General features: G+C 43.8%; 1 protein-coding gene across 14 annotated transcripts in view; it reads right to left on the bottom strand.

The window, feature by feature from the left end:
* The window catches only part of pign (phosphatidylinositol glycan anchor biosynthesis, class N), a 122,217-nt gene that overhangs the window by 10,941 nt on the left and 83,587 nt on the right, over positions 1-27,689 (bottom strand). For 4 of the 14 annotated variants that reach the window (XM_078199907.1, XM_078199898.1, XM_078199981.1 and 1 more), the window contains 10 exons: positions 26,608-26,699; positions 24,053-24,167; positions 22,616-22,724; positions 20,238-20,340; positions 14,138-14,240; positions 11,326-11,415; positions 6,004-6,059; positions 5,595-5,670; positions 815-888; positions 646-688 (listed from right to left, as the gene is read on the bottom strand). In XM_078199907.1, coding sequence (XP_078056033.1) covers positions 646-688; positions 815-888; positions 5,595-5,670; positions 6,004-6,059; positions 11,326-11,415; positions 14,138-14,240; positions 20,238-20,340; positions 22,616-22,724; positions 24,053-24,167; positions 26,608-26,699 — 861 coding nt within the window. Of the gene's footprint in view, positions 1-506; positions 689-814; positions 889-5,594; positions 5,671-6,003; positions 6,060-11,300; positions 11,416-14,137; positions 14,241-20,237; positions 20,341-22,615; positions 22,725-24,052; positions 24,168-26,607; positions 26,700-27,689 lie in introns of those variants that run through there. The other 10 variants (XM_078199925.1, XM_078199935.1, XR_013495673.1 and 7 more) reach the window with 8 other exon arrangements.

Below are 27,689 nucleotides of genomic sequence, written 5' to 3'. Positions count from 1 at the left end.
TCCCCTCTCACCTTAAACCTATGCCCTCTAGTTTTAGACTCCCATACCTTTGGGAAAGGGTGTTGACTATCTACCTCATCTATGCCCCTCATTATTTAATAGACCTCTATAAAATCACCCCTAAGCCCCCTATGCTGCAGGGAAAAATGTCCCAGTCTATCCAGCATCTCCTTATAAATGAAACCATCAAGTCCTGGTAGCATCCTACTAAATCTTTTCTGCACTCTTTCTAGTTTAATAATATCTTATCTATAATAGAGTAAGAAGTTTCACAACACCAGGTTAAAGTCCAACGGGTTTATTTGGAATCACAAGCTTTTGGAGCGCTGCTACTTCCCCAGGTGAGTGCACTTTGACAAAGGGTCATCTGGACTCGAAACGTCAGCTCTTTTCTCTCCTTACAGATGCTGCCAGACCTGCTGAGATTTTCCAGCATTTTTGTTTTCAGATTCCAACATCCGCAGTAATTTGCTTTTATTTGGGTTTAACATCTTTGTAGGTTGTGCCTGCACTAGAAATTCCAACCCCTTATCTCACACTAACCCAAGCAGGAATGGAACGCTGCCCAGCAGGTTTTCATACGCGTTATATAATGTCTTAATTTCAATTTCAGGTTCGATCATTTAAGTATCACGAGCGACTCACCAAAGCCATGATGTCTGAGATTACAAGCACAATGAGAAAGAGACTATTGGGAAGGAACACGAGAAAACATGTTAAAGATTCACTGGCAGTGCATTTCAGTGACATTTCAAAAAGTACTTCGCAAAGAAAAATTCTTATACAACATATGAATAATTTAACTTGGCGGTACCTGTTTGACGACAAACGAGTTGAAACTTGAATACTTTCAAATGCACACATCACAATCACAAAAGGAATTAGTATCTGCAAAAATAGTAAGACATTACATTTGGTTCCTGCTCCATAGCATAGTAAACATCTTCACATCTCCACTGCCCTGTGTCTCCCCCCTATTCCCCTGCCCCCCTCCCCCGCAGGAAAATGCTTGATTACATAACTTTAGTCATAATCGTAAATGTTCTTCAAATGAAATAAAATGGGTGAATTTATTATAAAGCAGGAATTGTGGATTTTCCAAGCACAACATCAAGATGCTCTTTCTGTACTATCCAACACCATAATAAGGTCACCACACTCTCTTCTTTATAAAGTGGTCTGAAGCAATACTACAGTGTTAGCAGGGAGCCCAACATAAATGGAACACCCTCCTAATTAAAGACAGAAATTACTGTATAAAGAGAGGATAAATCTTTAGTACAAACAGCATGAGGGTTTTGTTTGATAATCAACTTTGTCATCCATGAGTCATAATCAGAGTATTTTGTTTACAGCAGGTTAGGTAATTAGGATCGAGAGGCGAATGTAAATATTAATTTTAACTCATGCTTCTGTTTGTTTCTCCATGAATCTTCCAGCTCTCACATCTGAGGTATTGGGTTCAAGTCCCACACTGGAGCCTTCAGCACAAAATCTATATTGAGACTATATCCAGTGTAGCACTGAGGGAATGCTACACTGTTCGACATGTTGTCGAACCTCTCTGCCTGTCCTCTCAGGTGGAAGCAAAGAGAAAATCCCACAACACTATTCAGAGCAGCTCTCCCTGTTTTCCTGGCCAGGTACCAACATCACTAAAGCAGATTATTGGTCATAAGGACATTGCTGTCTGTGGCAGCTTACTGTCTGCAATTTGGCTGGCATGTTTCCTTGTTACAACAATGGCCGCACTTCACAAAGTACTTGATTGGTTGTGGAAGTGTTTTGGGCTGTGACAGGCACAGTATAATTGCAAGTTCCTTTTTTTAAACATAATCTGGGGGAAAAAAAGGCTGGCATGGTGGCACAGTGGTTAGCACTGCTGCCTCACAGCACCAGAGACCTGGATTCGATCCCTGGCTTGGTTCACTGTCTGTGCGGAGTCTGCACATTTTCCTCGTGTCCACGCGGGTTTCCTCTGGGTGCTCCGGTTTCCTCCCTCAGTCCAAAAGACGTGCCAGTTAGGTTGATTGGCCATGCTCAATTGCCCCTTGGTGTCAGGGGGATTAGCGGACTAAATACGTGGGTTTACGGGGTAGGGCCTGGGTGGGATTGGTGTTGGTGCAGGCTCGATGGACCAAATGGCCTCTTTCTGCACTGTAGGGATTCTATGAAAATCAGGGGAATATTCTTGACTATTGAGAAAGGAGAACGATCTTATAGAATTGATGCAGAATTTGAACCCTAGTAGCAACCACATCAGCTTCCTTTGTGCCAGATGCTGCCCAACTTTTTTGCTTTTAATGCATTTTTTGAAGCTAAAAGAGGGAACGTTTCCCTGAAGATAGACAGGGAATTATTACAGTGCATGAAAAATGCACTGATGGCACCATGGTCTGCAACCTGTCAGTGGGATTTACATGAAAAATATATAGTGAGGTCTTTTGTAGGCACTGGATTTGAACCCAGGTAGCAGGGGTGTAAGACCAGAATTGAACTACCTAGTCCCCTGCAAAACAAAACATAACCAACAAAAGAGTGCTCAGTGATTGAGTTAACCAGTGAAATATTTATTTGGGAATCTTCCCGATGTAAAAGGGATAAGTGTGGCAAAATAAAATGCTGCTCCTTTTTAGGATTCATTTTTCACATCCGGTGGAGGATTCGATCAAACCATTTTGTTTCCAAGGGAAATCACGAATCACTGGAACTGTGGCTGTCCAGAGCAATTAGCGATATGCCCTGGAGCCCTGACACAGAAACAGAACCACGCCACGGATTTGACAGATGAAACCAGTGACAGATTGTGATCAATGACTGTGTTTTGCTGGCTGTTGTTGGGCACTGACTGTATAACCGGTTCCTCAGGGGGAAGCTCAGCTGTTTAACAAAACAACCGGAGCACGATTGTCAACAGCTGAAATGAGAAGCAAAGATGTATCTGAAATGGGAGTACTGGAGTGGCAAGAAATGCTACGAAAGCTCAAAATAGGATTTCCCAAAAGCCCGCATCGCTTCCATGAGGAACTGCATGGCATCCTTCCATGGACGCACTGTGTTAAAAAGAAGTGAATCATGTTTCACAAAAGAGCCAAGTTTGTCCAATAGCAAAGTTCTCCAAGGGCAGCTGGAATTGACAAGTGTTTAACAAATAAAAACAATACTGATGGTTAAATTCTGGTCAAATTAAAACATCACAGCTCAGTTCAGGCAGCTTTTATTTCCTAATTTCAGCAAGTTGTCAGCTTTTAGAATCATAGAATCCTGCAGTGCAGAAGAAGACCATTCAGCACATCAATTCTGCACCGGCCACAATCCCACCCAAGCCCAATCCCCATAACCCCACATATTTACCCCGCTAATCCCCCTGACACTAAGGGGCAATTTAGCCTGGCCAATCCACCTAACCCACACATCTTTGGACTGTGGGAGGAAACCGGAGCACCCGGAGGAAACCCATGCAGACAAGGGGAGAACGTGCAAACTCCACACAGACAGTGACCCAAGCCGGGAATCGAACCCGGGTCCCTGGCACTGTGAGGTAGCAGTACCAACCACTGTGCCACCGTAATAACTATTTTGAATATTAAGTGGCCACGGTTAGGAATTTCGGGGAAGAATTCCCACGGAGGATCTCATCCACACTCTTCAATGGAGGAGCTGCAGAAATTCCAGTAAAATGGGGCAAGTGTCAATTCTCATGCACTGCACATGTAAAAGAAAAACGGGAGACAGACGTCTTTCATAAATGGCGCAGAAATAGCTACAGATGAAGTTGAAAGAGGTTCAAGAAGCAGAATTGAATGTTGATGTAAAAGGACAGTGCAAAGTACACCAATGAAGTGTGTTTTTGGCAGTGCTAAAGTATAAGTTGCCTACAAAGGTTACGTTCAGACAACACTGCTTTTAGTCATTTGTTACATTGAAAGTCTTAAAACATGAAAACCTGTCATGGCATCCTTTCAGCTATTAAATGGAAGTTCGAATTTTTAAAAGTATCATCTCTATGGATATGGTAACTAGATGCTGTGGCGGGATTTGTCTCCCGATCATTATTACAGCCCTCCAGATTATTAGTCTATATCATAACCAAGTGCTACAGCTTCCTGTGGTATAAAAGAGGTAAATCCAGAATATTACTTTGTGGGAATAGGACAGGAGGAGACAGGTTCAAATGACACGAAAATGGCTGGACTTGTGGATAGCGATGAGCATTGTCGGACAATACAGCAGGATATAGATAGGCTGGAAAATTGGGCGGAGAAATGGCAGATGGAATTTAATCCAGATAAATGCGAAGTGATGCATTTTGGAAGCACTAATGTAGGGGGGAGTTATACAATAAATGGCAGAGTCATCAAGAGTATAGAAACACAGAGGGACTTAGGTGTGCAAGTCCACAAATCCTTGAAGGTGGCAGCACAGGTGGAGAAGGTGCTGAAGAAGGCATATGGTATACTTGCCTTTATAGGACAGGGTATAGAGTATAAAAGCTGGAGTCTGATGTTGCATCTGTATAGAACGCTGGTTAGGCCACATTTGGAGTACTGCATCCAGTTCTGGTCACCGCACTACCAGAAGGACGTGGAGGCTTTAGAGAGAGTGCAGAGAAGGTTTACCAGGATGTTGCCTGGTATGGAGGATCTTAGCTATGAGGAGAGATTGGATAAACTGGGGTTGTTCTCCCTGGAAAGACGGAGGATGAGGGGAGATCTAATAGAGGTGTACAAAATTATGAAGGGTATAGATAGGGTGAACAGTGGGAAGCTTTTTCCCAGGTGGGAGGTGACGATCACGAGGGGTCACGGGCTCAAGGTGAGAGGGGCGAGGTATAACTCAGATATCAGAGGGACCTTTTTTACACAGAGAGTGGTGGGGGCCTGGAATGCGCTGCCAAGTAGGGTGGTGGAGGCAGACACGCTGGCATCGTTTAAGACTTACCTGGATAGTCACATGAGCAGTCTGGGAATGGAGGGATACAAACGAATGGTCTAGCTGGACCAATGAGCGGCACAGGCTTGGAGGGCCGAAGGGCCTGTTTCCTGTGCTGTACTGTTCTTTGTTCTTTGAGTAAAAAGACTGACTAGTTCATCTCCTGTGGTCCCACCCACAGAGTAAAGAGCAAACGTGAACTTCAGATGAAGCAAAGCTATCAGGAAGCTCTTTTCACATCTTGTTGAAAATTTGGGGAGGTATTTTCCACTTAAACCCCCCCCACAAACGTGACGTGTTTTGCGGAGGTATCCTGTCATTGGCCGGCAGTGGGATCTTATGGTCCCACCGCTGTCAACAGGACTTCCTGCTGTTTGCACCTTCCGCCAATGGCAGGACCAGAAGATTCCACGGGCAGGAATGGCCAGAAAATCCCATGATTTCTATGGTTCTATGACAGCCGGGTGTAAGAACAGATGTGAAGATCACAGAACCATTTCAGAAACAAGTGCACGCTGCAATGGTATTTCTGGTTGAATGAATGAAATGGGCTGAGTGAACTACCTGATCTGTAATTATCTTGTCAGGGGAAAAAAAACTGTGTGACCTTTAATAATCCAGGAAACCAGAGGCTTTCTGTACATTCGGCTGAATATACTGACCTTCCACATCATTAATGCTCCCATTACAAAAGGGTTGAAGACAGTCAAGAAGCAGTAGACTGACGCAGGATCAAAACTGGAACATGATAAAGGATAAAGCTACATTAGAATATGCATTTATTTGTAAATACATTATTCTGTTCCTTGAACAACCCCCTGCAGAAAATTCTGTTTTAAATGGGACCTTTTCACATTTCATACATCCACAATCATTTCTTCATATAATCTAAAAACATGCTCTGAATTTCTAATCCTCAATACCATAAATCAGAACTGCAGAATATATACAAAGGTGTGAATTAAGTGAATCCAATGCAAGCATCCTATGATTACAACTTCTTAAGATTTATTTTCTGTGCAGTGACCATTTAAAATAGTTCACTTCGATAATATAAGATGTCCAGATTACCTGTTGACAGAAGCAATGTTTCCAGTCCCAAAGAAAGCTGTCACAATGAAGAAAATCTTATTTCCCAGATAAGGAATATCAAGACATCAACAATATGAATTTATTTGAATAGTTCTCACTGCAGTTGAGTCATGCAGCACTTATAATTAGCGTAAATAGAAACAGAAAATGCTGGAAAAATTCAGCAGGTCAGGCAGTATCTGTGGAGAGAGAAACAGTTAACGTTTCGAATCTGTATGATTCTTCTTCCAAGTTAAAGTGAGGGAGAAATGTGAATGATTAGATGCTGTATAAAAGGGGTTGGAGTGGGTGAAGCAGTCCAGTCCTACTCAGGAGTCCTCCCATAATTCTTTTTCCGTTACATTGATGACTGTATTACTATCGCTTCGTGCTCTCGTCTGGACCTGGAAGAATTTAGCGATTTTTGCTTCTAACTTCCACCCCTCTCACCTTCACATGGTCCGTCACCAATGCTTCCCTTCCCTTCCTTGATTCTCTCTGGCTCCATTTCAAGGTAGACTAACCACCAACATTCTTTTTTTTTCATTCGTGGGACATGGCAGCATTTACTGCCCGTTGAGAAGGTGGTAGCGAGCTGCCTTCTTGAATCGCTGCAGTCCATATGCTGTGGGTTGACCCACAATGTCGTCAGGGAGGGAATTCCAGGATTTTGACCCAGCGACTGCAAAGGAATGGCAATATATTTCCAAGTCAGGACAAGCCCACTGACTCCCATAGCTACCTCGATGACTGCTCCTCACAGCCCACTTCTTCTAAGAACTCCATCCCAATATCCACCTCCGTTGCACCTGTTCCGATGATGCCATCTTCAAAGACGTCTCTTCTGACATGTCTGCTTTTTTCCTCAACTGAGGTTCCCCCCACCACCCCAACTGTGGTTGTCAGGGCACTCAACCACGTCCGACCCATTTCCTTCATCTCTGCCCTCACCCCTTCACTCCCAGAATCACAATAGGATTCCTCTTGTCCTGACTTTCCATCCCACCAGCTCCAGATTCAAAGGATCATCCTCCACCATTTCTGCCAACTCCAGCATGATGCCACTACATCTTCCCCTTCACCCCCCACCATCAGCATTCCACAGGGACCACCCCTTCCATGACACCATGGTTTACTTCTCCATCACCTCCAACTCCTCATCCCTCTCCAACAGCACCTTTCCTTGCAATCACAAATAGTATAACACCTGCCCCTTTATCTCCTCTTTCTGACTGTCCAAGGCTCCAAACACACTTTTCAGGTGAAGCAACATTTCACTTCCATCCCCTTCAATTTGGCCCATTGTATTCGCTGCTCCCAATGCGATCTCCTCTACACTGGGAAGACTAAATTCAGACTGGGTGACCGCTTTGCGGAACACCTTCATTTAGTCTGCAACCTTCCTGTTAGCTGCCATTTCCACTCACCATCTTGCTCTCAAGCTCACACGTCTGCCCTCTGCCTGCTGCAATGCTCCATCGAAGCCCAACGCAAACTGGAGGAACAACACCGTACAAGGATGTTACTGGTACTGGATGGCTTGAATTATAAGGAGGCTGGAACCTTTTTTTTAAAGTTTATTTATTTGTGTCACAAGTTGGCTTACATTAAGACTGCAATGAAGTTACTGTGAAAATCCCCTAGTCGCCACACTCCGGCGCCTGTTCAGGCACACCGAGGGAGAATTTAACATGATCAATGCACTTAACCAGCACATCTTCTGGACTGTGGGAGGAACCCAGAGCACCCGAAGGAAACCCACACTGACACGGGGAGAATGTGCAGACTCTGCACAGACAGTGACCCAAGCTGGGAATCGAACCTGAGCCCCTGACAACGTTAGGCAGCAGTCCTAGGGGCATAGATAAGGTGAAAGTCAAGGTCCATTCCTGGGGGCATAGGTTTAAGGTGTGAGGGTGAAGACTTAAAGGGGACCTCAGGGACGGCTGGTGTGTATATGGAATGAGTTGCCAAAGGAAGTGGCAACATTTAAAAGACATTTGGACAGGTACATGGTGGGATACGGGCCAAACTCAGGCAAATGGGACTAGTTCCGTTTAGGAAACCTGGTCAGTGTGAACAAGTTAGGTCAAAGGGTCTGTTTCCATGCTGTATATCTCTGTGACTCTAACATCTCATCTTCTGTTTAGGTACATTAGAGCCCCAGGCCTCAACATCGAGTTCATCAACTTTAGACTGTGGCCTTTTTTCTCTACATCGACACCTTTTTTATCCAAATTTTTTTTGTGTCTCGATGCAACCCCACAAGGTCACCTATCACTTGTTCTTCAGTTTTGCTTTCACTGAGCACTGGCCTTTGTTCTCCTTTTAACACATTCAGCTGTCTTACCTTTATGCCACAATCAGCACCCTCCACAGTCCTTCACGCTGTCATTAACATTTCTTGTCACGTACCCTAGACATCTCTGCTGCAAGCTCCCCTAACTTCCACCTATCACTGACCTTCTACTTTGCTTCACCTACTCCACTCCCTCTTAAACAGTATATAATCAATCACATTTCTCCCTCTCTTTAGCTTTGAAGAGTCATTCGGACTCAAAGCCCTGTTTCTCTCTCCAATAACACTGCCAGACCCACTGAGTTTTTCCAGCATTTTCTGTTTTTAAATTCGGGTTTCCAGCATCTGTGGTATTTTGCTTTCACTGAAATTAGCTACTCGCTTTAGAATTGTATCAAAAATCTAATACTGCAGATTAATCTGTAACACTTTTCAAAACTCTGGATTAGTTTAAATGCAACCTGGAGTTCAAATTCAGACAGTTCATGATAGTGAAGATGACAAGTGACCTGATTTTTATGGTGATTAAATGCAGAGCAGCTGACATGAGAACATAAGATATCAGAGCAGGAATAGACCACACAGCCCTTCAAGCCTGCACTGTCATTCAATGGATTCAATGGCCTTTATAAATCGGAGTATCGAGTATAAAAGTTGGAGTGTTATGGTAAGGTTATATAAGGCATTGGTGAGGCCGAATTTGGAGTATTGTGTACAGTTTTGGTCACCTAGTTACAGGAAGGATGTAAATAAGGTTGAAAGAGTGCAGGGAAGGTTCACAAGGATGTTGCCGGGACTTGAGAAGCTGAGTTACAGAGAGAGGTTGAATAGGTTGGGACTTTATTCCCTGGAGCGTAGAAGATTGAGGGGAGATTTGATAGAGGTGTATAAGATTTTGATGGGTATAGATAGAGTGAATGCAAGCAGGCTTTTTCCGCTGAGGCTAGGGGAGAAAAAAACCAGGGGACATGGGCTAAGGGTGAAAGGAGAAAAGTTTAAAGGGAATACTAGGGGGGGTTTCTTCACGCAGAGAGTGGTGGGAGTGTGGAATGAGCTGCCGGATAAAGTGGTAAATGCGGGGTCACTTTTAACATTTAAGAAAAACTTGGACGGGTTCATGGATGAGAGAGGTGTGGAGGGATATGGTCCAAGTGCAGGTCAGTGGGACTAGGCAAAAAATGGTTCGGCACAGACAAGAAGGGCCAAAAGGCCTGTTTCTGAGCTGTAATTTTCTATGGTTCTATGGATGGCACAGTGGTTATCACTGCTGCCTCACAGCGCCAGGGGCCCAGATTTGATTCCTGGCTTGGGTCACTTGTTCTCCCGTGTCTGCATGGGTTTCCTCCGGGTGCTCTGGTTTCCTCCCACAGTCCAAAGACGTGCTGGTTAGGTGCGTTGGCCATGCTAAGTTCTCCCTCAGTGTGCCTGAAGAGGCGCTGGAGTGTGGCGACCAGGGAATTTTCACTGTAACTTCATTGCAGTGTTAATGCAAGCCTACTTGTGACACTAATAAATTAACTTAAACTCAATACGGCTGCCTGTGTAACCGGAATCTGATATTTCTATTTAATACATGTTTTTGCAACCCGTTTCTAAGAGTAATCTAAGCTGATAAATTCTTCAACTCCCTTGCCTCTCCCCACACAAAGTTTCTCCTCTACTCCATCTTTCTTGAAAGCATTTACTTATCGACATGGTTCACATGCAAGCCACAATCAAAGTACAAGGCATCGTAGCAGAGTCCAATATTGTCCTCAACCAGTCTCCACACTTACACCATTGATACACCATGAATATCCAGTAGGGCTGCCTGGATGGTGAATAGGAGCAGAAACACTGGCAGATTCTTTGGAGGTCATTCATAGCACCTACTGCTAAGGCTGAGACCAGATAACACAGCCCAGGGCTGGGACTTTCGTGATTTATATAGCTCAGCTACTCGACGTACAAGCTCAATAAGCCACTCAGCAGTCTTGTTCTATTTCAAATTACACAAATCTCGGCAGTAGGGCCTGAGATTCTGGGTGTGCCGTACCCACAGGTGAATGAAAGTTCCAGCCATGCATGGAAATGAGACACACTCCAATGACTCCATTAAATACTCAAGGGTGGCCCACTGCTGTAGGGTGCTCACCTGCTCTATCGCAAGGACAGTCAGAGTCACAGTAAAGGAGGGAGGGTGGGGTTAGCTGTCATGAGCCTTACCATTAAAGTAGAGCAGTGTGCCTTAACCTTTCACCTACCTTTTTATTTTCCCCAAACATTCTAATTGATTCCTTCTGGGATTGTTCACATTTATCCTGGGACCCCAAATAACGCTGCCAGAAGAACTCTCGCCAGGTCTCAGCTAGCAAGAACAGAAAATGCAGGAAAATCTCAGTAGGTCTGACAACATCCATGAAGAGAGAAGACAGCCAATGCTTCGAGTCTGGATAACCCTTCGTCAGAACCATCTGAGCCAGAGGTCATCCAGACTCAAAACGTTGGCTCTATTCTCTCTCCACAGATGCTGTCAGACCTGCTGAGATTTTCCAGCATTTTCTGTTTTTGTTTCAGATTCCAGCATCCGCAGTAATTTGCTTTTATCTCAGCTGGCAAGATTTGTGTTGGGATCAATGCAGGGATAATTGAAGGAATTTCTGGGTCACCCCACAGATTGTCCCAGAAATGCCCGTTTGACCCTGTAAGAGGGCCTAGAAAACACAGCTAAATGCCCCTCTCCCAGCAGAATTTGAGCTGCACTTTAAATAGGAATCCGGCAATTCAGTCTAAAATTCCAGCCCCCAGTGGCATCTCAACCCTCACCAGACCCCAGAAATTTATCTCATCAATGTATTCCCAAGAGATAAGATTGCCTACATTTGTTTCTGGTTACACAGATGCTTATATACACAGTTGGTCAATCTACAGGACCTTCAGCTACTTGGTTTAGAATTGTAATTTCTGACCTTTGAATGAGATTAACTGAAGACAAATATCTTGAAATACAATCACAAACCTAGAAACTAAATGCAGAAGGATACAAAGAAATAAGACCGCCTGATGTCATCCAGTCCAAGGTATCGAACGTGCATGCTGTCAGCCTTCTGGACAAAATTTATCATGGATAGCTGCTGGAATGGAAGCAAATCTCAGTGCTGGAAGAAATTAGCATGACTGGAACTTCGTGTCAATCACTGTATCAACATTTTACCGTGAGATACATACATAACTTAATACTTTCAATAATATAGAATAAGGAATAAAAGATTGATTGGTGTGTCCCTCACGAAAAATCACAACAGTGTAAAAAAAGTGTGGGAGGCCATTCAGCCCATCTAGGTTTCTCCATTTAGAATGAACAATAGTTTACTTGCCTCTGGTTTGAACTCTCTCTTGAATTAATCCAAAGTTTCAATCCAATTCCCTTTACCTAGTAGACTATTCTGAGTGTTGATTAGTCTTTGGGTGAATTTCTTCCTGATATTGTCCTAAATTGCCTTTCGCCACTTATAAGCTGGATCCCTTTTGTTCTCGTACTGTACCCTCGCAGTCACTGAGTAGTTTAACTGTGGCTATGTATGCTATTAAATGCCGAGTACCCTTGGAAGTTGCTTCTCATCAAACACGAGGACAGTTTCTTCAGTCTTTCCTTGTGGCATAAACTTTTGACATCTCATAGTTCTGCTCTGCATAAATTCCATAGTTTTAAATATTTTCCATATTTCCACAGCTGGCCACGTCTGGTCAGGATACTGCACAGTTTTTAAAGAGTGCCATATCGTAACTGGAATCCAGCTGATATGACACCTTAGATTAACAAACTGCTCGTTTGTTTCCTGCCACGGTGACTTTACATTAGAGCTGACCTCCCAGCATTGTGCTCAGAGGGCAGACCCTCACATTCACAAGCACGAATGGGACAGTGACTCAAGAACAGCTTCTTCCCTGCTGCTGTCAGACTTTTGAATGGACCTATCTTGCACGAAGTTGATCTTTCTCTACACCCTAGCTATGACTGTAACGCTACATTCTACACTCTCCTTTCCTTCTCTGTGAACGGTATGTTTTGTCTGTATAGCACGCAAGAAAAAATACTTTTCACTGTATGCTAATACATGTGACAATAACATTAAATCAAATCAAACCATAAGCGGAGACAGCGAAAGCAGAGCTCCTCCAACATGTTACTAAGGTCTGGAAACAGTAGTTCTGGAGTTCATCAAAATAATGCAAGACATCAAGCCATGTGGTGACTACACTACAGTTGATAAAATCTGTACCTATGGGGTAAAGGAGATAATAAGACAAAGATTCCAAAACAGTTTCAAAAGTAAACATGAAACCAATTCTAAAGTAAAGCAAACTAGTATTTGTGAGCTTACTTCAGGCACATAATGACCGTTATTTTATGACTTTGCTTGGGCGAGGCTCGTAAAATCCTGTATTTTAACGAGACAATATTTGAGGGTGAAATAGGTGAGCGAATTCAGTGAGATTATTTTGTAAATTGAAGGTCTGTGATGGCTCAGTGTTCAATATTGTCATATCAGCAAGTTCAAAGCACTTTTAAGAACTGACCTCTGTCCAGTGGCAGAAATGCATTCGCCAATCTATGCCAGAATTTTACTCACAGAACGGAATTCTCCGTTGGCCTCGGGCAGGATTTTACGAGCCTCGCCCGAGCGAGGTCGTAAAATAGCGGTCATTGTGTGCCTGAAGTAAGCTCAGGAATACTAGTTTGCTTTGCTTTAACTGGTTTCATGTTTACTTTTGAAACTGTTTTTGGATCGTTATCTTATTATCTCTTTTACCCCATAGGTACAGATTTTATCAACTGGTGCTTCCAGCATAGACTTCACTTGACAGGACTGTGGATGAGGAATTCGAGTGCGGAGGTCAGCATGAATGAATTTTAATTAGATGAACCATTGTGAAGTGTGCCCTCACCTCCGCATCCGAATTCATAATGCAGGATCCTGCGGCAGCAAGTTCTGTGCACGGAACACAAATGTGTTAAACCTATTATTAGAAATCACTCCCATGCTTCTGACTGTTCAAGCCCAGGGAAAATACAAGTGGACTGCAGCTTGAACTGGGTAATTGGAACGTGCGCTCTCGACTAGATAGTGTTTATCACTGATGCTTTGTTCAACAGTCTCTTTCTCATTTTTAAACATTGTGATTTTGTCAACCTCAAAGCACCAGTTTGCCTCCCACCCCCTCACCTCTGAGATTATCAGTCCTCTCTGAAGCACTGCCAGTGCTGTTAACCAACTGCCAGAAGTTGCACAAGAGTGGCTCCCCACATTGTTTTCCCAGCTTCCCTGCAGAGACAGCACCTGGCCTCCATTCAGTGCCTCACCATGGGGAGAGCAGCAGAGGTGAGGAAATCAGATCAGTGACAGCGACTTGACATGGCACAACCCTCTCCACGAGTGCTCCGTCATTTCTGATCCAGCCACGGATTGGCTCGAACAGGAAGAATGCAATAAATGCACTGAGGTATAGCCATGCATCCCCAGCATGGTTTTTCTACAGTGCTTGGAGGTCCATTTGTGACGAGTGGGTGCAAGGAAGCATTTAGGAGAGCGCTGTACCCACTGAATGGAAAGAACAATGGCTAGGACAGCTAGAAATATTCATGTTGAGGTTACAACTTTGTTTCAAGACTGTTTAGCGATAAATACCAATATTGTCGATTTGTATTTTTGGAACAACACACATAATCCGCCTCCCCTCAATGGATCTGTTTTATATAAATACACTCCTGTTTTGCAGCCACTATCATACAGTGTGACATTAGTTACAACAGTTAGCAAACCACCAATTTCAAAACAACGGGTTTCTCATTACCTTTACAGCAGGAGAAATATTGTGAAACTGGGTTGTCTCTTGTTCCAGGTTAATCCAAATAAACACAAGGCAGGACAGCACGAGGGGAAAGAAAGCCTCATATCTGGTTGAAGCACCAAGTTGTTAAAGGCTAAACCATCAACTATAATTCTTCAATAATCTTGAATTCCAAACTGTGAAATTTGGACCAGGTTATTATTTATTCATCTGCAACAAATTAAATAAAACTTTTCCCCTTTTCTTCAATGGCCACTTAGCTCAATATTAAATATCAAACAAGTATGAAAGATGAGTTAACATGTCTGGATCACAGGAATTAGGAGCAGAAGTAGGCAAATTCAGTCCTTCGAGCCTGCTCCGCCATTCAATCAGATCATGGCTGATCTCTTCCTGGTCTCAAATCCACCTCCCCTTATACCTTTTTTTTGTTAGAAATATATCTATCTCCTTCTTGAAACCATTCAACGATTCAGACTCCACTGTGCTATGGGGCAACGAGTTCCACAAATTCACCACCATTTGTGAGAAGAAGTTCCTCCTCTCTCAGTTTTAACTCTACCGCCTTGCAACCTATACCTGTGACCTCTTGTCCTAGATTGCCCCATAAGAGGAAACATTTGGTCTACAGTTACTTTATTAATTCCTTTTAAAATTTTATATTCCTCGATCAGATCTCCTCTCATCCTTCTAAACTCCAGTGAATATAAGCTCAAACTGTTTAACATATCCTCATACGTCAACCCTTTTATCCCCGGAATCAATCTGGTGAACCTCCTCTGAACTGCCTCCAATGCCACCGCATCCTTCCTCAAATAAGGAGACCAAAACTGGACACAATACTCCAGATGTGGTCTCACCAATACACTCAGCAAAGCATTCTGATCAAAGGGGTGTTGCTTGTTGACTTTGTCACATGTATATATGTATCACTGGAAATCAATCACACAAACAAGAGTGCCTGATCTGGTCTGAACTAAGCTCCCCATGCTTCTGGAAACAGTACAATTTATTAAATCCAACCTATCAGCAGCCCAGTGTCCAGGCGTCCGCTCTGAAATGGGGGAAGGAAAGCCAATTGTTGCTGCTTTCCACACAGCTTCCTGGAGATCATCGGAAGTGCCCTGAGTGGAGGGGGCATTGAGACCCTGTGTCTTGGTACCTGCCCCTTACACACACACACAACACCCCCCTCTTCCCCCAAGCACTCCCGCAGTACTGCATTGGCATGTCAACCTCATTTCAACAACTTTGTGAGGCAGAGACAAGAATTACAGCTATCCTAATGTGTGCATCAGATCACGTCTTACACTTCTAGGTGTTTGTACAATTTTACCTTGAAGAAATCGAAGCTATTGGTTCAGTAATCCTCTCAGGAAAGTAATATTTTCATCTTGCCTCAATCTCCTATCCCATGGCACTGGTGTGAAGTGAATAGTAAGTAATTTAGAGATTGCACAGGAACCCACCTGGAGATGGTGCAGTTTTTATACATTGGGAAAGAATAGTAAGACTCTTCGAAAGTGAGTGGATATAAACGTTTTCCCAAATATTACTGAACGGCTGAAAGAATGCTCCAAATCCTATTTCTCCTTATATACAAATAAAAACAAAATACTGCAAATGCTGGAATCATTTCTCCTTCCCAATTGTAATCCCTTGCAGGAAAGCGGACTCTCAATTTCACCTCAGAAAGTAAAGACATTCCTGTAACATTTTATGTCATTGCTAAGAGACTTCCAAAGCATTTTGCAGACAGGGAATTACTACAGCGCTCAGTCATTCTTACCAGGCAAATAAATGCAGCAGCTACCTAGGGCACAGCATGATCCCACAACTGATCTACAAGATCTTGTTGCTCTGCCACTCTTACCCGGTCCAGGCCCACAGCAGTGTGGTGGACTCTTAAATTCCTCTGAAATGGTATCGCAAGCCACTCAGTTTCATTAGGGATGGGCAATAAATGCTGGCCTAGCCAGCGATGCCCACATCCCGTGAATGAATTAAATTCCCTGATTTTAATCACTTCAGCGTTGACAGCCAGGCCTTCAGCTGCCTTGGCCCTAACTTCTAAAAGCCTTCCAAAATTGCTGTCACACGCTCCTTCTTTCAGACACTTCTTAAAAGCTACTTCCTTGACCCAGGATGGAATTTAATGCCCTCCTTCCAAGGCGGGTTTGGTGTTGGTGGCTGTTTAATCATGAGGCTGGATGGCAGGTGGGGGCCCAACTGTCTTCCCACCTCTGTCCTTATTATGTCTGTTGCAGGAAGGCTCAGGGGCAGCCTTCCTACACCACCACCAATTGAGGTCCTTAAATAGGCAATTAGTACCCACAATTAGTGTCCACATAAAGGACCACATTCCGTCATCACTGGTATTAACCCAGCTACAGACAGGGGCCACGCCTCGTGGGAAATCCAAAAAGCAAACACTGTCAGAGTTGTGGGAGTATTTCATTGTCAGGCACTCAGCACCTGATCGAGGGACCTGGCATTGGGGTGGGGGAGATTCCTGCTGTGAGCCATCCCTCCGCCCTTGGCATTGACTCCACTCCCTCACAACATTCCCTCCATTTATCATTCACCTGGGCCCCTTAGCAATCCCAGCCTGGGGTGCACGCATCACCGACTGTTCCCATTGCCTACTCAGTGGCACTCCCCAGCAATAGACAGCTGCCCACCTCCGATTGGCCTTAGCTCTCAGGGGACAGGACCTCTGCCCCAGGGTCCTTGATCCTAGGGAAGGTTTGCCACTATCTATTCAAGTGCCTGAGCAGGTCTTTTCCAAAGGAGATGACATGGGGCTCTCAAGCCAGTAGGCAGGAACCCCACTGACTACATCAAATACCACCCCAAGGTTTTGATCAATTGTCCTTAAATATCCCAATGTGACTCAGTGGCAAAAATCTTTTTATCCATATCTTAAGCACCTTGTGGGGCATTTTGCTACATTTAAAGGCACTATTTCAATGCAACTTAATGTTGTTGTTGAATGAATGGCCAGCTAATCTTTTTCCAAAGAGGCACATGAAACGTTCTTGCTCTTTTCTGGCCCGTGAGAACTCTCACTGTTTGCCTGCAATATGCAAGCAAGTTTCACCTGAAGTACAGCACGTGCAACAATGCAGCACCCTTGCAAATTGGAGTGCCAGCTTGGTTTTTTTTTGCTCAAGTGGGGCTCAAAGCAAAATTTTTTGAGTCAGACACAAGAATTAACAAATGAGCTAAGCTGACAGACAAAAGCCTCCCTGCTTAATATTGTCTTACCTCAAAGATTGTGTTGCATTTTTCCCCTTCACCCAGTCTGCTATTTATGGTGAAAGTTGTAATGTGATTACTAGTCTGAGCCCAGAGATTTATAATCAGAGTAGAACTCATAGTTTGTGGAGCGGGATTGTCAACCAGTCAAAGCAGAACTGGGCAGGTTTGATAATAATGTCTTGGTGCTGGGCGAGTGGTCTATTACCATTAGAACAGTTTACTTACATGTTTAAAAACATAATTTAAATAAGAAATTACCTCAGAATCAGACAGCATTTTCCTTCATGTCACTGATAAGGTTGTCATGCACTTTGGAAACTACAAACTAAATTTGGTAATAAACTTTTGAGATCTATGATCACACTGGAACTGAACACACACACAAGAGGTTTACTATCCAATCAAGTGTAAAGATGGGTAGGTCTACGTGATAACTTATGGTTGTGATGGTAACACTCAACTATGGTCTTGCCCAGCTGCCAGACAGTTTACCGCCTTATTACGTTTATGATAAGATAATTACTGTAATTAAAATCTTATCGTCTATAAAAAGGACCTAAAAACAACTATTTTAATGTCACATTTTATTTGAAATCAACATATTTAAAATAGTTAGATAAACCAAGGTTCTGAATTTTTTTTTAAAGGAACAAAACATTAATGGTCTAATTTGATAGATCTCTAAAGGGAGTATTTATTGTTGGCAGCTTGTCAAAGATCTTGTCATTTTTTATACAAATAGTACCCCTGTAGGATGCTCAAAACATAACCTCCATACGAGACGGACAATCAAATAGATTTGTGCTAAACAGTTTTGAAAGGGAGAGGAACAGTGCCCGAGTAAAGGGAGCCATCGACAACAGCGGCAGGAACAAGGACAGGAAAGGAAGGAGATGGAGCAGTCAGCGGGTGGCTGTGGAGGGGTCCAAGGGACCCCTCCACAGCTGTTCTCGTGGAAGGGTTGACCTTGGAGAGAGAATGCTGTGGCAAGGTGGGAGAGAGGTTGCAGAACAAGAGTGAATCCCAGGTAAAATGGGTAGTTACTTGGCCAGGTGAAGATGGCTAAAAAGCCAGTTACACAATGGCCTTGGAGCTGAAGGAACCCATGAGCTTGCATTCAAAATGACAAAAGGAACACAAACTTCACAATTGTATACCCGAGTTCCTAACTCATTCCAAAGTGTAAGGGCTATTTAATTACATTTTTATGGCGGCATAAAGGTTTATTATTAACAGACATCTCCTGTTGAGGGAGGTAAAATGACAAGATCTTCAGATAGTGCCTTCAACGTGGGAAAAACATTCTAATGTTCTACACAGATGTACAAGGAAGTTAAAAAAAAGCCAAGAGAGAGTTATTATGAAGGCTGGTTAAATGTTAAGCTTCTGGGGAAGGTCTCAAAGAAACATAGGGACCATGTGTGACAAAGAGAACTTTGGGAGAGAATTTCAGGGGTTCAACCATGGAGTGGAGAGGTAGGGGGAGGATAGGTGCTGTTTTCAAGCTGGAAGCAGGAATTAATTGCACTGCAGGATATGGGATGAGAACCTCAGTTTAGGGGTGAAAGAAGACGGCAAGATTACCAACAGTTCAGTTCAGGTCAAGGGAGAAGTGATCTCCCCATTGTTGAGAGCCTGAACTTCATGTTGGGAGCCAAAGATGGCGGCTTTGGTGTTTCTAATGTTTAGATACAGGAAATTCCGGTTAATCAGAACTGAATGTCACTGTTACACTTCTGAAAAGACTGACCTGACCTGTTCCATTAGCCAATGCAAACATACTTTGTTCCTCAACCACATCGTCATCCAATAGGAACACCACCAAACAAAGGACAACAAAGAACATTCCTAAAAATAATTAGCGGACTAAAGACTATGATCTTACAAATTAAAACTAAAATGACTGACCTTACAGGTATGATCTATTAAAAGACTGTGTACAATGGGCTATGATGTGGAGATGCTGGCGTTGGACTGGGGTAAACACAGTAAGAAGTTTAACAACACCAGGTTAAAGTCCAACAGGTGTATTTGGTAGCAAATGTCACTAAATTTGCTACCAAATAAACCTGTTGGACTTTAACCTGGTGTTGTTAAACTTCTTACAATGGACTACCCATGGTTGTTAATACAAGGTGACAATGTATGAGAAGTGTTTCACTGCTGTGTAATAAAATTGCAGCTATCTGATGCCTCAATGTTGCAGTAATACAAGCTCATTAACATTGGCATTCTCCCTCTCTCCTCGTGTTAAACTCTCAACCCAGTGTAGATCCTTTCCTGCTCCAACAGCCAAACAAATTTAACTGACCAAAAGAATCCCGAGCCACAAACTCCATCATGGGTGAGAGAGAAATAGAATGTATTGAAAAGTGAGCACCTCTCATGTGATGCCCAAGGCATCATGGTGTTTTTGTAGGTACTGTCTATTTTATATTATGATGTGCAACTCTTCAGTGCCCTATTTTACTGCATTATAAAGCAGTTTATTACATAACTTTGATAACAATATGACTTTATTGTATGCATTAAATGGTGCTGGATCATTAAGATCACTGGAACCTCTTCTAAAAATGCACACACTAACCCTACACTATACAGTTCACTATACCTTGACCTCAATTACTTACAGTTCTATTTAAACAGACAAAGCGTACAAAATACCCTTGGTTAAACGTCTATTTGTACAAGGTCAGCAGCATAGAAAACTTAGAGCATTCAGAGATAAACAGTATTTGATATAAATTTACCCTCCAAAAATGGACAAAGCCTTAGAGCCTGGCTTTTTAACATTCTCCAAGAAATTATTAGCAGCACCAACATTTACAAAGAGAAAGGATACCCTGTGCTGAGCAAGAGGTAGGTGGACATCAACGAGAGATTAATGCTCAGCAGTCGTTGGAAAATAAATGTTGAGCTAAGCAAAGGCATCAGTAAGGAGGAGGCTGGAACAAAACATAGTGAGAGAAAGTCAATAGTGCTGCAGTGTCGAATATCAATGTAAAATGTGGTATCACATCACATAAAGTAGCATCCTGCGCACATTCAGAGCCCATCAATTATTGTATGATGGTTATAATTTCTAGGCGATCAGGTGTTGGGACTGCGCAGCACTGAACACTCAGCTACAAAACAAAACTTTCACTTAACTTCATAGAAACATGGAAAATAGGAGCAGCTGCAGGCTATTCGGCCCTTCGAGCCTGTTCTGCTATTCATTATGATCATCCAACTCAGTAAACTGTTCCCAATTTCCCCCCAAATCCTTTGGATCCTTTAGCCCCAAGAGCTATATCTACCTCCTTCTTGAAAACGTACAATGTTTTAGCCTCAACTGCTTTCTCTTTTTTGAGGTGGTGACTAACATGCAAGAATATTGGAGTCTATGGACGTTGTTAATATGGACTTCCGGAAGGTACTTGAAAAGGTTCCACCCAAGGGTTTATTAGCAAAAACGAGGGCACATTGAATTGGAGGTAATCGCCTGACCTGGTGGGTAATGTTTGAGAAGTAGGAAACAAACAGTTGGGATGAAGGTCGGAATTTTGCCGGCACGCCTGCCCTGATTCCAGAGGCGGGCGAGGCTCGGAGAATGGCATTCTCCGTCAGCCTCAGGCGGGATCGTACGAACCTCGAGCAGACATGCTGGTAAAATTCCGCTCAAAGTATTTCCTCTCAATTTGGTGGGTGTGACAACAATGTTTCTCAGGAATCTGCACAGGGGCCCATGTATATTAATGAGTTGGATGAAGAATATACAGTTGCATTTCCAAGTTTGCAAATTATGCTAAGTTGGGAGGCACGGTAAGTTGTGTGGGTGGAAACAGGAATTTGCAAAGGGACGCAGGCAGACAATATGAGCAGGCAATGAAGTTCAATGTGGAGAAGTAAGATGTTATCCATTTTTAATCGAAGAAAGACAAATGAGAATATTTTATCAGTGGTGAGGAACTGGGAACAGTGAGGAACAAAGGGAATTGCAACCATGCACCACAACTGGCAGCAGTACAAGGAATAATCAAATGTGCCTTTATCTTCAGTGTTGCAAATTCTAATGAGGAACTGATGGTTAGGTTGTACTTTGATCAGGTCCCATTTGGAGTGCTGCACTCAGTTCTGGGCACCTGAGGAAATATTTAGGTGCCTTGGTGGGTTGTAGTAGTCCAGATTCATAATAACAATGCCAGGGTTTAAAGGGTTAAATTCCGAGGATAGGTTACATAAATGAATCCTTGAAGCTCAGAAATAATTGAGGTGTTGACATTAATAGAGGGATTTAATAGGGTATTTAGTGAAACTATTCCCTCTGTTGGGAGAATCCAGAACAAAGGACACAAGCCAGGCAATTTAGGAGTGAAATCAGGGAGCGCTTTTTCCACACTCGGGGTCGTAAAAAAATTGAATTTCTTCTAAAGGTGGTCAACTGGAGTTTTCAAGAGAGATTGACAGATTTTTGTTAGGCAAGGGTATTAAGGAATACTCCATTCAGACCCTCAGATCTGAGGGCAGTACGGTGGCACAGTGGTTAGCACTGCTGCCTCACCAGCACCAGGGACCTGGGTTTGCTTCCGGCCTTGGGTCGCTGTCTGTGTGGAGTTTGCACATTCTGTCCGTGTCTGTGTGGGTTTCCTCCGGGTGCTCCGGTTTCCTCCCACAGTCTAAAGATGTGCGAGTTAGGTGGATTGGCCATGCAAAAATGCCCCTTAGCATCCCAAGATGTTAAGGAGACTAGCGGGGTAAATATGTGGGCTTTCGGAGATAGGGCAGGGGTGGGTCTGGGTAAGATGTTCTGTCAGAGAGTCGATGTAAGCTTGATGGGCCGAATGGCCTCCTTCTTCATTGTAGGAATTCTATGATCTGCTCTGCTGTTTCATTTGATCATAGATCATCTGTATCTCAAGTACATTTACCCTCAAATGTTTGGGCTGGAGCTTCAGTTGATACTTTCTGATTCAAGGGGTGAACCAGTGAACCATGATTGTTACTTGCGTTGAATACCAACTGGGAGAAAACGTGATGCTTCTTGCTACAATTCCACAGTTTTGCTGCCTCTAATCCATTCATAGAGAATGATGATCACCTCAGCTCCACATATTCAGAGAGCAGTTCCAAAGGCAATTGAGCACTGCCACCAATCCCAAAAAACTAAAGGGCTACGTCATTGATTGCGCTACAAAGTGTTAACTTCATTTGGAAATCTTCCTTGCAGCTCACACTTACCGAGCGTCGTCCAACTGATGACCTGACTGGTTAAAGGCAGCCCGTGTTTAACAGCCAAACTGGAGTGTGTCGTGTTCACAATATAGATTGACAGAACAATGCTTGCGATCTGCGTGAGAACACCAGTCTTTTGTTAGATCTCTTTTGTACCACTAAATGCTGCAGTCCCAGAAAATTCTTACGATTTAAACAGCACGGTGATAGACATCCTCACAAGAATTTATCACAGTGTATTTGGCTCAGCTTTGAAATGGGGAGAGGTGTTACCTGAAGCCACTTATCCACAGCTGTGGTGCAGGTAGGCTAAAGATAAGGAAGCCCATTCACCACAAGCTAATTTGGTGCATCGCCCTATAGATATTTCAAGAAAACCTTGGCAGCAAATTGCCTGCTCACACAGGCTTGGTACAAAAGGAACATATCAGAACAATTTGAAGTGAATTGCATGTGTATGCTATTAAAAATTAATTGATATGCAACTGTGACCTTAAATTTTTTTGAAAAATGCCTGAATTTTCATTTGGTGATAAAATGTTGCATTCCAATTATTGACTGTTGCCTTGTGATCTGAGGAGAACTTACAATCATAGAATCGCAGAAGGAGGCCATTCGGCCCATCGAGTCTGTACCGGCCACAATCCCACCCAGGCCCTATTCTCATAACCCCACATATTTTCCCTGCTAATCCCCCTGACACTACGGTAAATTTAGCATGGCCAATCAACCTAACCCGCACATCTTTGGAGTGTGGGAGGAAATCGGAGCACCTGGAAAACCCACACAGACATGGGGAGAACGTGCAAACTCCATACAGTGACCTGCTGGAATTGAACCCGGGTCCTTGGCACTGTGAGGCAGCAGTGCTAACCACTGTGCCTTTTCTGTTACTTCCTTCCCATCACTAGTTCCTTCTCCCCATCTCCCCAAACACTGGCTCCCATGGTTTTATGCTTTACCATGAAATACAGTCCATCAGGTTAAGGCTTATGTGACAAATATGCCAAAATCCCCAGTCCTCATTTGTGGCTGGGATTCTCCGGTGCCGCTGAAAATGAAGAGTTTTGGTTGGAACGCCAAATTCCCCGTTCTGACTTGCAGCAGGGACAAGATCGGAGAATCCCGGCCATATAAAATGTTTTGTTCTAAAAAATATATTTTGAAGAATGAAAACAGTGTTGATAGAAGTAGAAAAAAAAGCAGCAAGGTTATTGCTCTCAGCCAGAATTTAAAAAGAAATTCATTTGACAAACTGCCAGTGAAGGTTGTCACCCAGACACAACATGAGAATTGTGACTATTAGTCAGCTAGCATCCACAAAGCAGCAATAATAGGAAAAGATTTTTTCAAAGGCCTCAAGGTAAATATACATTGCTAAAAGTAATTCAAAGTACTGGATAAGGATTTGATTCTGTATAAACATGGAGAATGTATCCAAACCTGTGCCGTATATACACTTCTGTTCACTGTGGTTTCAACTGATGTTGCCTTTGCCGTCTTGAAGGAACAGAGGAAGATGAAGCTGCAGATGGCAGTCAGTAATCCAGCTCCCGTTCTGTTTCCAATAAAAGACATCAAATTAAAATATATTTCCTGTGGCCTGGAGCAGGTCATTCAGCCCCTCGAGCCTGTTTAAAATCACAGAACGATGCAGCACAGAAGGGGCCACTTGTGTCTTGTGCTGAAGAAGCATCCATTTAGTTGCACTCCCCTGTTCTTCCCCAAAATCCGCATATCCACTCTGACTCCCATCAACTTTTACAGATGCACCATAGAACGCATCCTTACCAGATGTATCGCAGCGTGTTATGGCTCCTGCTCTGGCCAAGACCACAAAAAACTACAAAGGGTCGTGAACGAAGCCCAATCCATTACGCAAACTAGCCTCCCATCCATTGACTTCATCTACACTTCCCGCTGCCTCGGAAAATCAGCCAGCATTATCAAGGACCCCATGCACCCTGAACATTCTCTCTTCCACCTTCTCCCATTGGGGAAAAGATACAAAAGTCTGAGGTCACGTACCAACCATCTCAAGAACAGCTTCTTCCCTGCTGCTGTCAGACTTTTGAATGGAATCACCTTGCATTAAGTTGATCTCTCTCTACACCCTAGCTATGACTGTAACACCACATTCTGTACCCCCTCCTTTCCTTCTCCCCTATGTACTCTATGAACGGTGTGCTTTGTCTGGATAGCACATAAGAAACAATACTTTTCAATGTATACCGATACATGTGACAATAAAAAAATCAAATCAAATAACCCAAGGTTTTCATTTCAAGTATCTTGATTTGATTTATTATATTTGCAAATTCAGGTTCATAATTTAATCAGTACACTAGTCTGGAAGAAACAAAACATTTCAACACATTGTTGAATCATGTTTTCCTGGAGCCATTTTAATGAGATCAATGGCCATTTTGTGACAGGTACCAGGAAATTCTTCTTCTCACTATAAGGACACACCCTGTGGAATAAACCTTGTAATATTGAGGTAAAACACTGGAGACATTTAAAGAACACTTGAGCATTCCACCATTCGAGCAGATTATGGCTGATCTGTATCTCAACTCCATTTACTCTCCTCTGTTTATTATTCCTCAGTACCCTGATCCAATAAAAACCTATCTATCAATTTGAAAATTCCAGTTGACCCCCAAGCATCCGCAGACTTGTAAGAGAGCGAGATCCAAATTTTCACTCTGTTTTGTGTAAAATGCATTTCCTGCTTTCACACCCAAATGGCCCAAAGCTCCAATGTTTTAGTACCAGATGGGCCGCAGGTGGCTCCCCTGCCACAGGTTGCCCACCACCGCACTGGAGGCGGAATCTTCCCGCTCTACACAGCACCTTACACGTACAAGGTATCAAAATAAATACATGGGAGTGATTTCTTCCTCAATTATTGTCTGAAAACATAAAATCTCACACCTTGGGGGCGATTCTCCCAAATTTATTCTAAGCACCGAATTCACGTAAAAACAGGAGTAACTCCCGCTGGTTTTTTAGCGGGATTTTCAAAATGAATCTCCTGCACTCTGAGCCTCAGAAAGATTCATGCTGAAAATCTGGGGACGGGGCCTATTCCCGCCTGAGAGGCCGACAGCATAGCGCTGAGTGGGCCACTGCGCATGTGCCAATCTGTCATAGCGGAGATCGGCACACACGCAGTAGCCCCACACTGCCAGCCTCCCGATCACTGGCCAGCCCCGCAACTCCACATTGCTGCCCCTCTGTCCCCTCCCACCACCCGATCACTGGCCTTCTGGGCCAGCACCGATGTCCCCCCACCCCTCTCCCCCCAATCCCCGCCACCCGGACAGCTAGCCCAATCACCGTCCTCCCTCCCTCTGCCACAAATCCCTATGCAGAGTGGTAGCGAGTCCCCCCCCCCGCCCCCCCCCCCCCCCCACCTGATCTCCCCCCACTCTGCTTCACAGCGCCAAGGGTCAGTTTGCCCCTTGGGCAGTGGCAGGGAGCCAGACTGGCACTGCCAGACTAGCAATGCCCAGGGGGCAACTCTCCTCTTACCCCCAACTTCCTTGGGGGGCCTCCATGGCCCCTGTCTCTTCAGCATGGTCGGCTGCCTGTTCCCCATCAATGGGGAGCAGGAGTAAACCCCGCTGGAATGAAGGCGCTAGTGGGCTGGAGACCTAAATCCTGGGCCCGCTAATGAAACAGAAATCGGAATTCAAATATGGAAATCAGCTCTGCACCAATTTCCAGCGCAGAGCAGATTATGTGAAAAGTCCTGGCCGCAGAGACGTGCGGAGGGTGTGGTGCCCAGCAAGGAGCCCGTTAAATGGCCTCCGCTGAAGTCTCCCAGCCTGTTGCGCTGATAGAGCAGCACAGAGGGCTGGGAGAATCGTTCCCCCTTCCCTTATGTTTCTGTCCACATTACCTCTGGATACCCCAGTACTGAATTACCCAACCAATTTCCAAGTGACATAAAACAAAGTTTTGTTTTAAATAGAAGACTTGTGCAGACTTACACGAGAGCAATATTGGGACTTCTTCCAACAACTGGCATCAATGGAAATACAGCCAGGATAAAGCTGAAAAAAACCCAGCTTAAAGACATTACCTAATGAGAAAACAGAATGAAAAAAGCAAAAAGAAAACAACATTAGCACAAACTGCACTAACGTGCCAACTAAAGTTTAGCCTGTGAAACAAGACAATTTCCAGCTAATGTAAATATTAAGAGTCAGAGGACTACAACATCATTTCTTTTATCACTGAATTTAAATTCAACTGATCTCAACTAAGGTAAGAAAGCTTTATAATTTTTATCAGGTGCACATGTCGGAATAATAATTGCTGTAATCACCACAAAACAAGATACCACAGCTCCCATCGCCGGATATATTGGTTACTTTGGCCGGACCTTTCTGGCTGTTTACACCAGCGGGATCTTCTGGTGCCATCGACGGCGCATCCCCACTGCATGTTTCCAGGCTGCGTGAGGTCAAGTCAATGGGAAATCCCATTAACAGCAGCGGACCCGGAAGATCCCACTGCCATCCAATGCTGCACCGCCCCCCACCACAGAAACATAGAAACTAGAAGCAGACGTAGGCCATTTGACCCTTCGAGCCTGCTCTGCCATTCATTTTCATCATGGCTGATCGTCGAATTCAATATCCTGGTCCCCCCCTTCCTCCTATATCCCTTGATCCCTTTGGCCCCAAGAGCTCTATCTAATTTCTTCTTGAAATCAGACAACGTTTTGACCTCAACTACTTGCTGTGGTAGTGAATTTCACAGATTCACCACCCTCTGGGTGAAGAAAGTTCTCCCCACCTCAGTTCTAAAAGGTTTACCCCTTATCCCCAAACAAACACGGGAATGGCACTGTAGAGAGGCCAGAGAATCTCATCTGTTATACATAAAGCAAACTGATTTCCTCTCCATTTATACCTGTTTCACTCGTCTCAACTTCAGTCAGACTCCAATGGCTAAGAAGGGAAACGCACACATTAGTGCTAAGCCACACAGACCAGGGAATCCCAGGTTTATTACCAGTCGATACCGAGTTAGCTACCCTCTGCTGAGGGCAGATATTATGCAACTG

Source organism: Mustelus asterias, chromosome 2 (assembly GCF_964213995.1).
Source record: "Mustelus asterias chromosome 2, sMusAst1.hap1.1, whole genome shotgun sequence".
Taxonomy (NCBI): Eukaryota; Metazoa; Chordata; class Chondrichthyes; order Carcharhiniformes; family Triakidae; genus Mustelus; species Mustelus asterias.
Note: the sequence above shows the minus strand (reverse complement) of the source record. Positions and strands in the feature narration are given on the sequence as shown.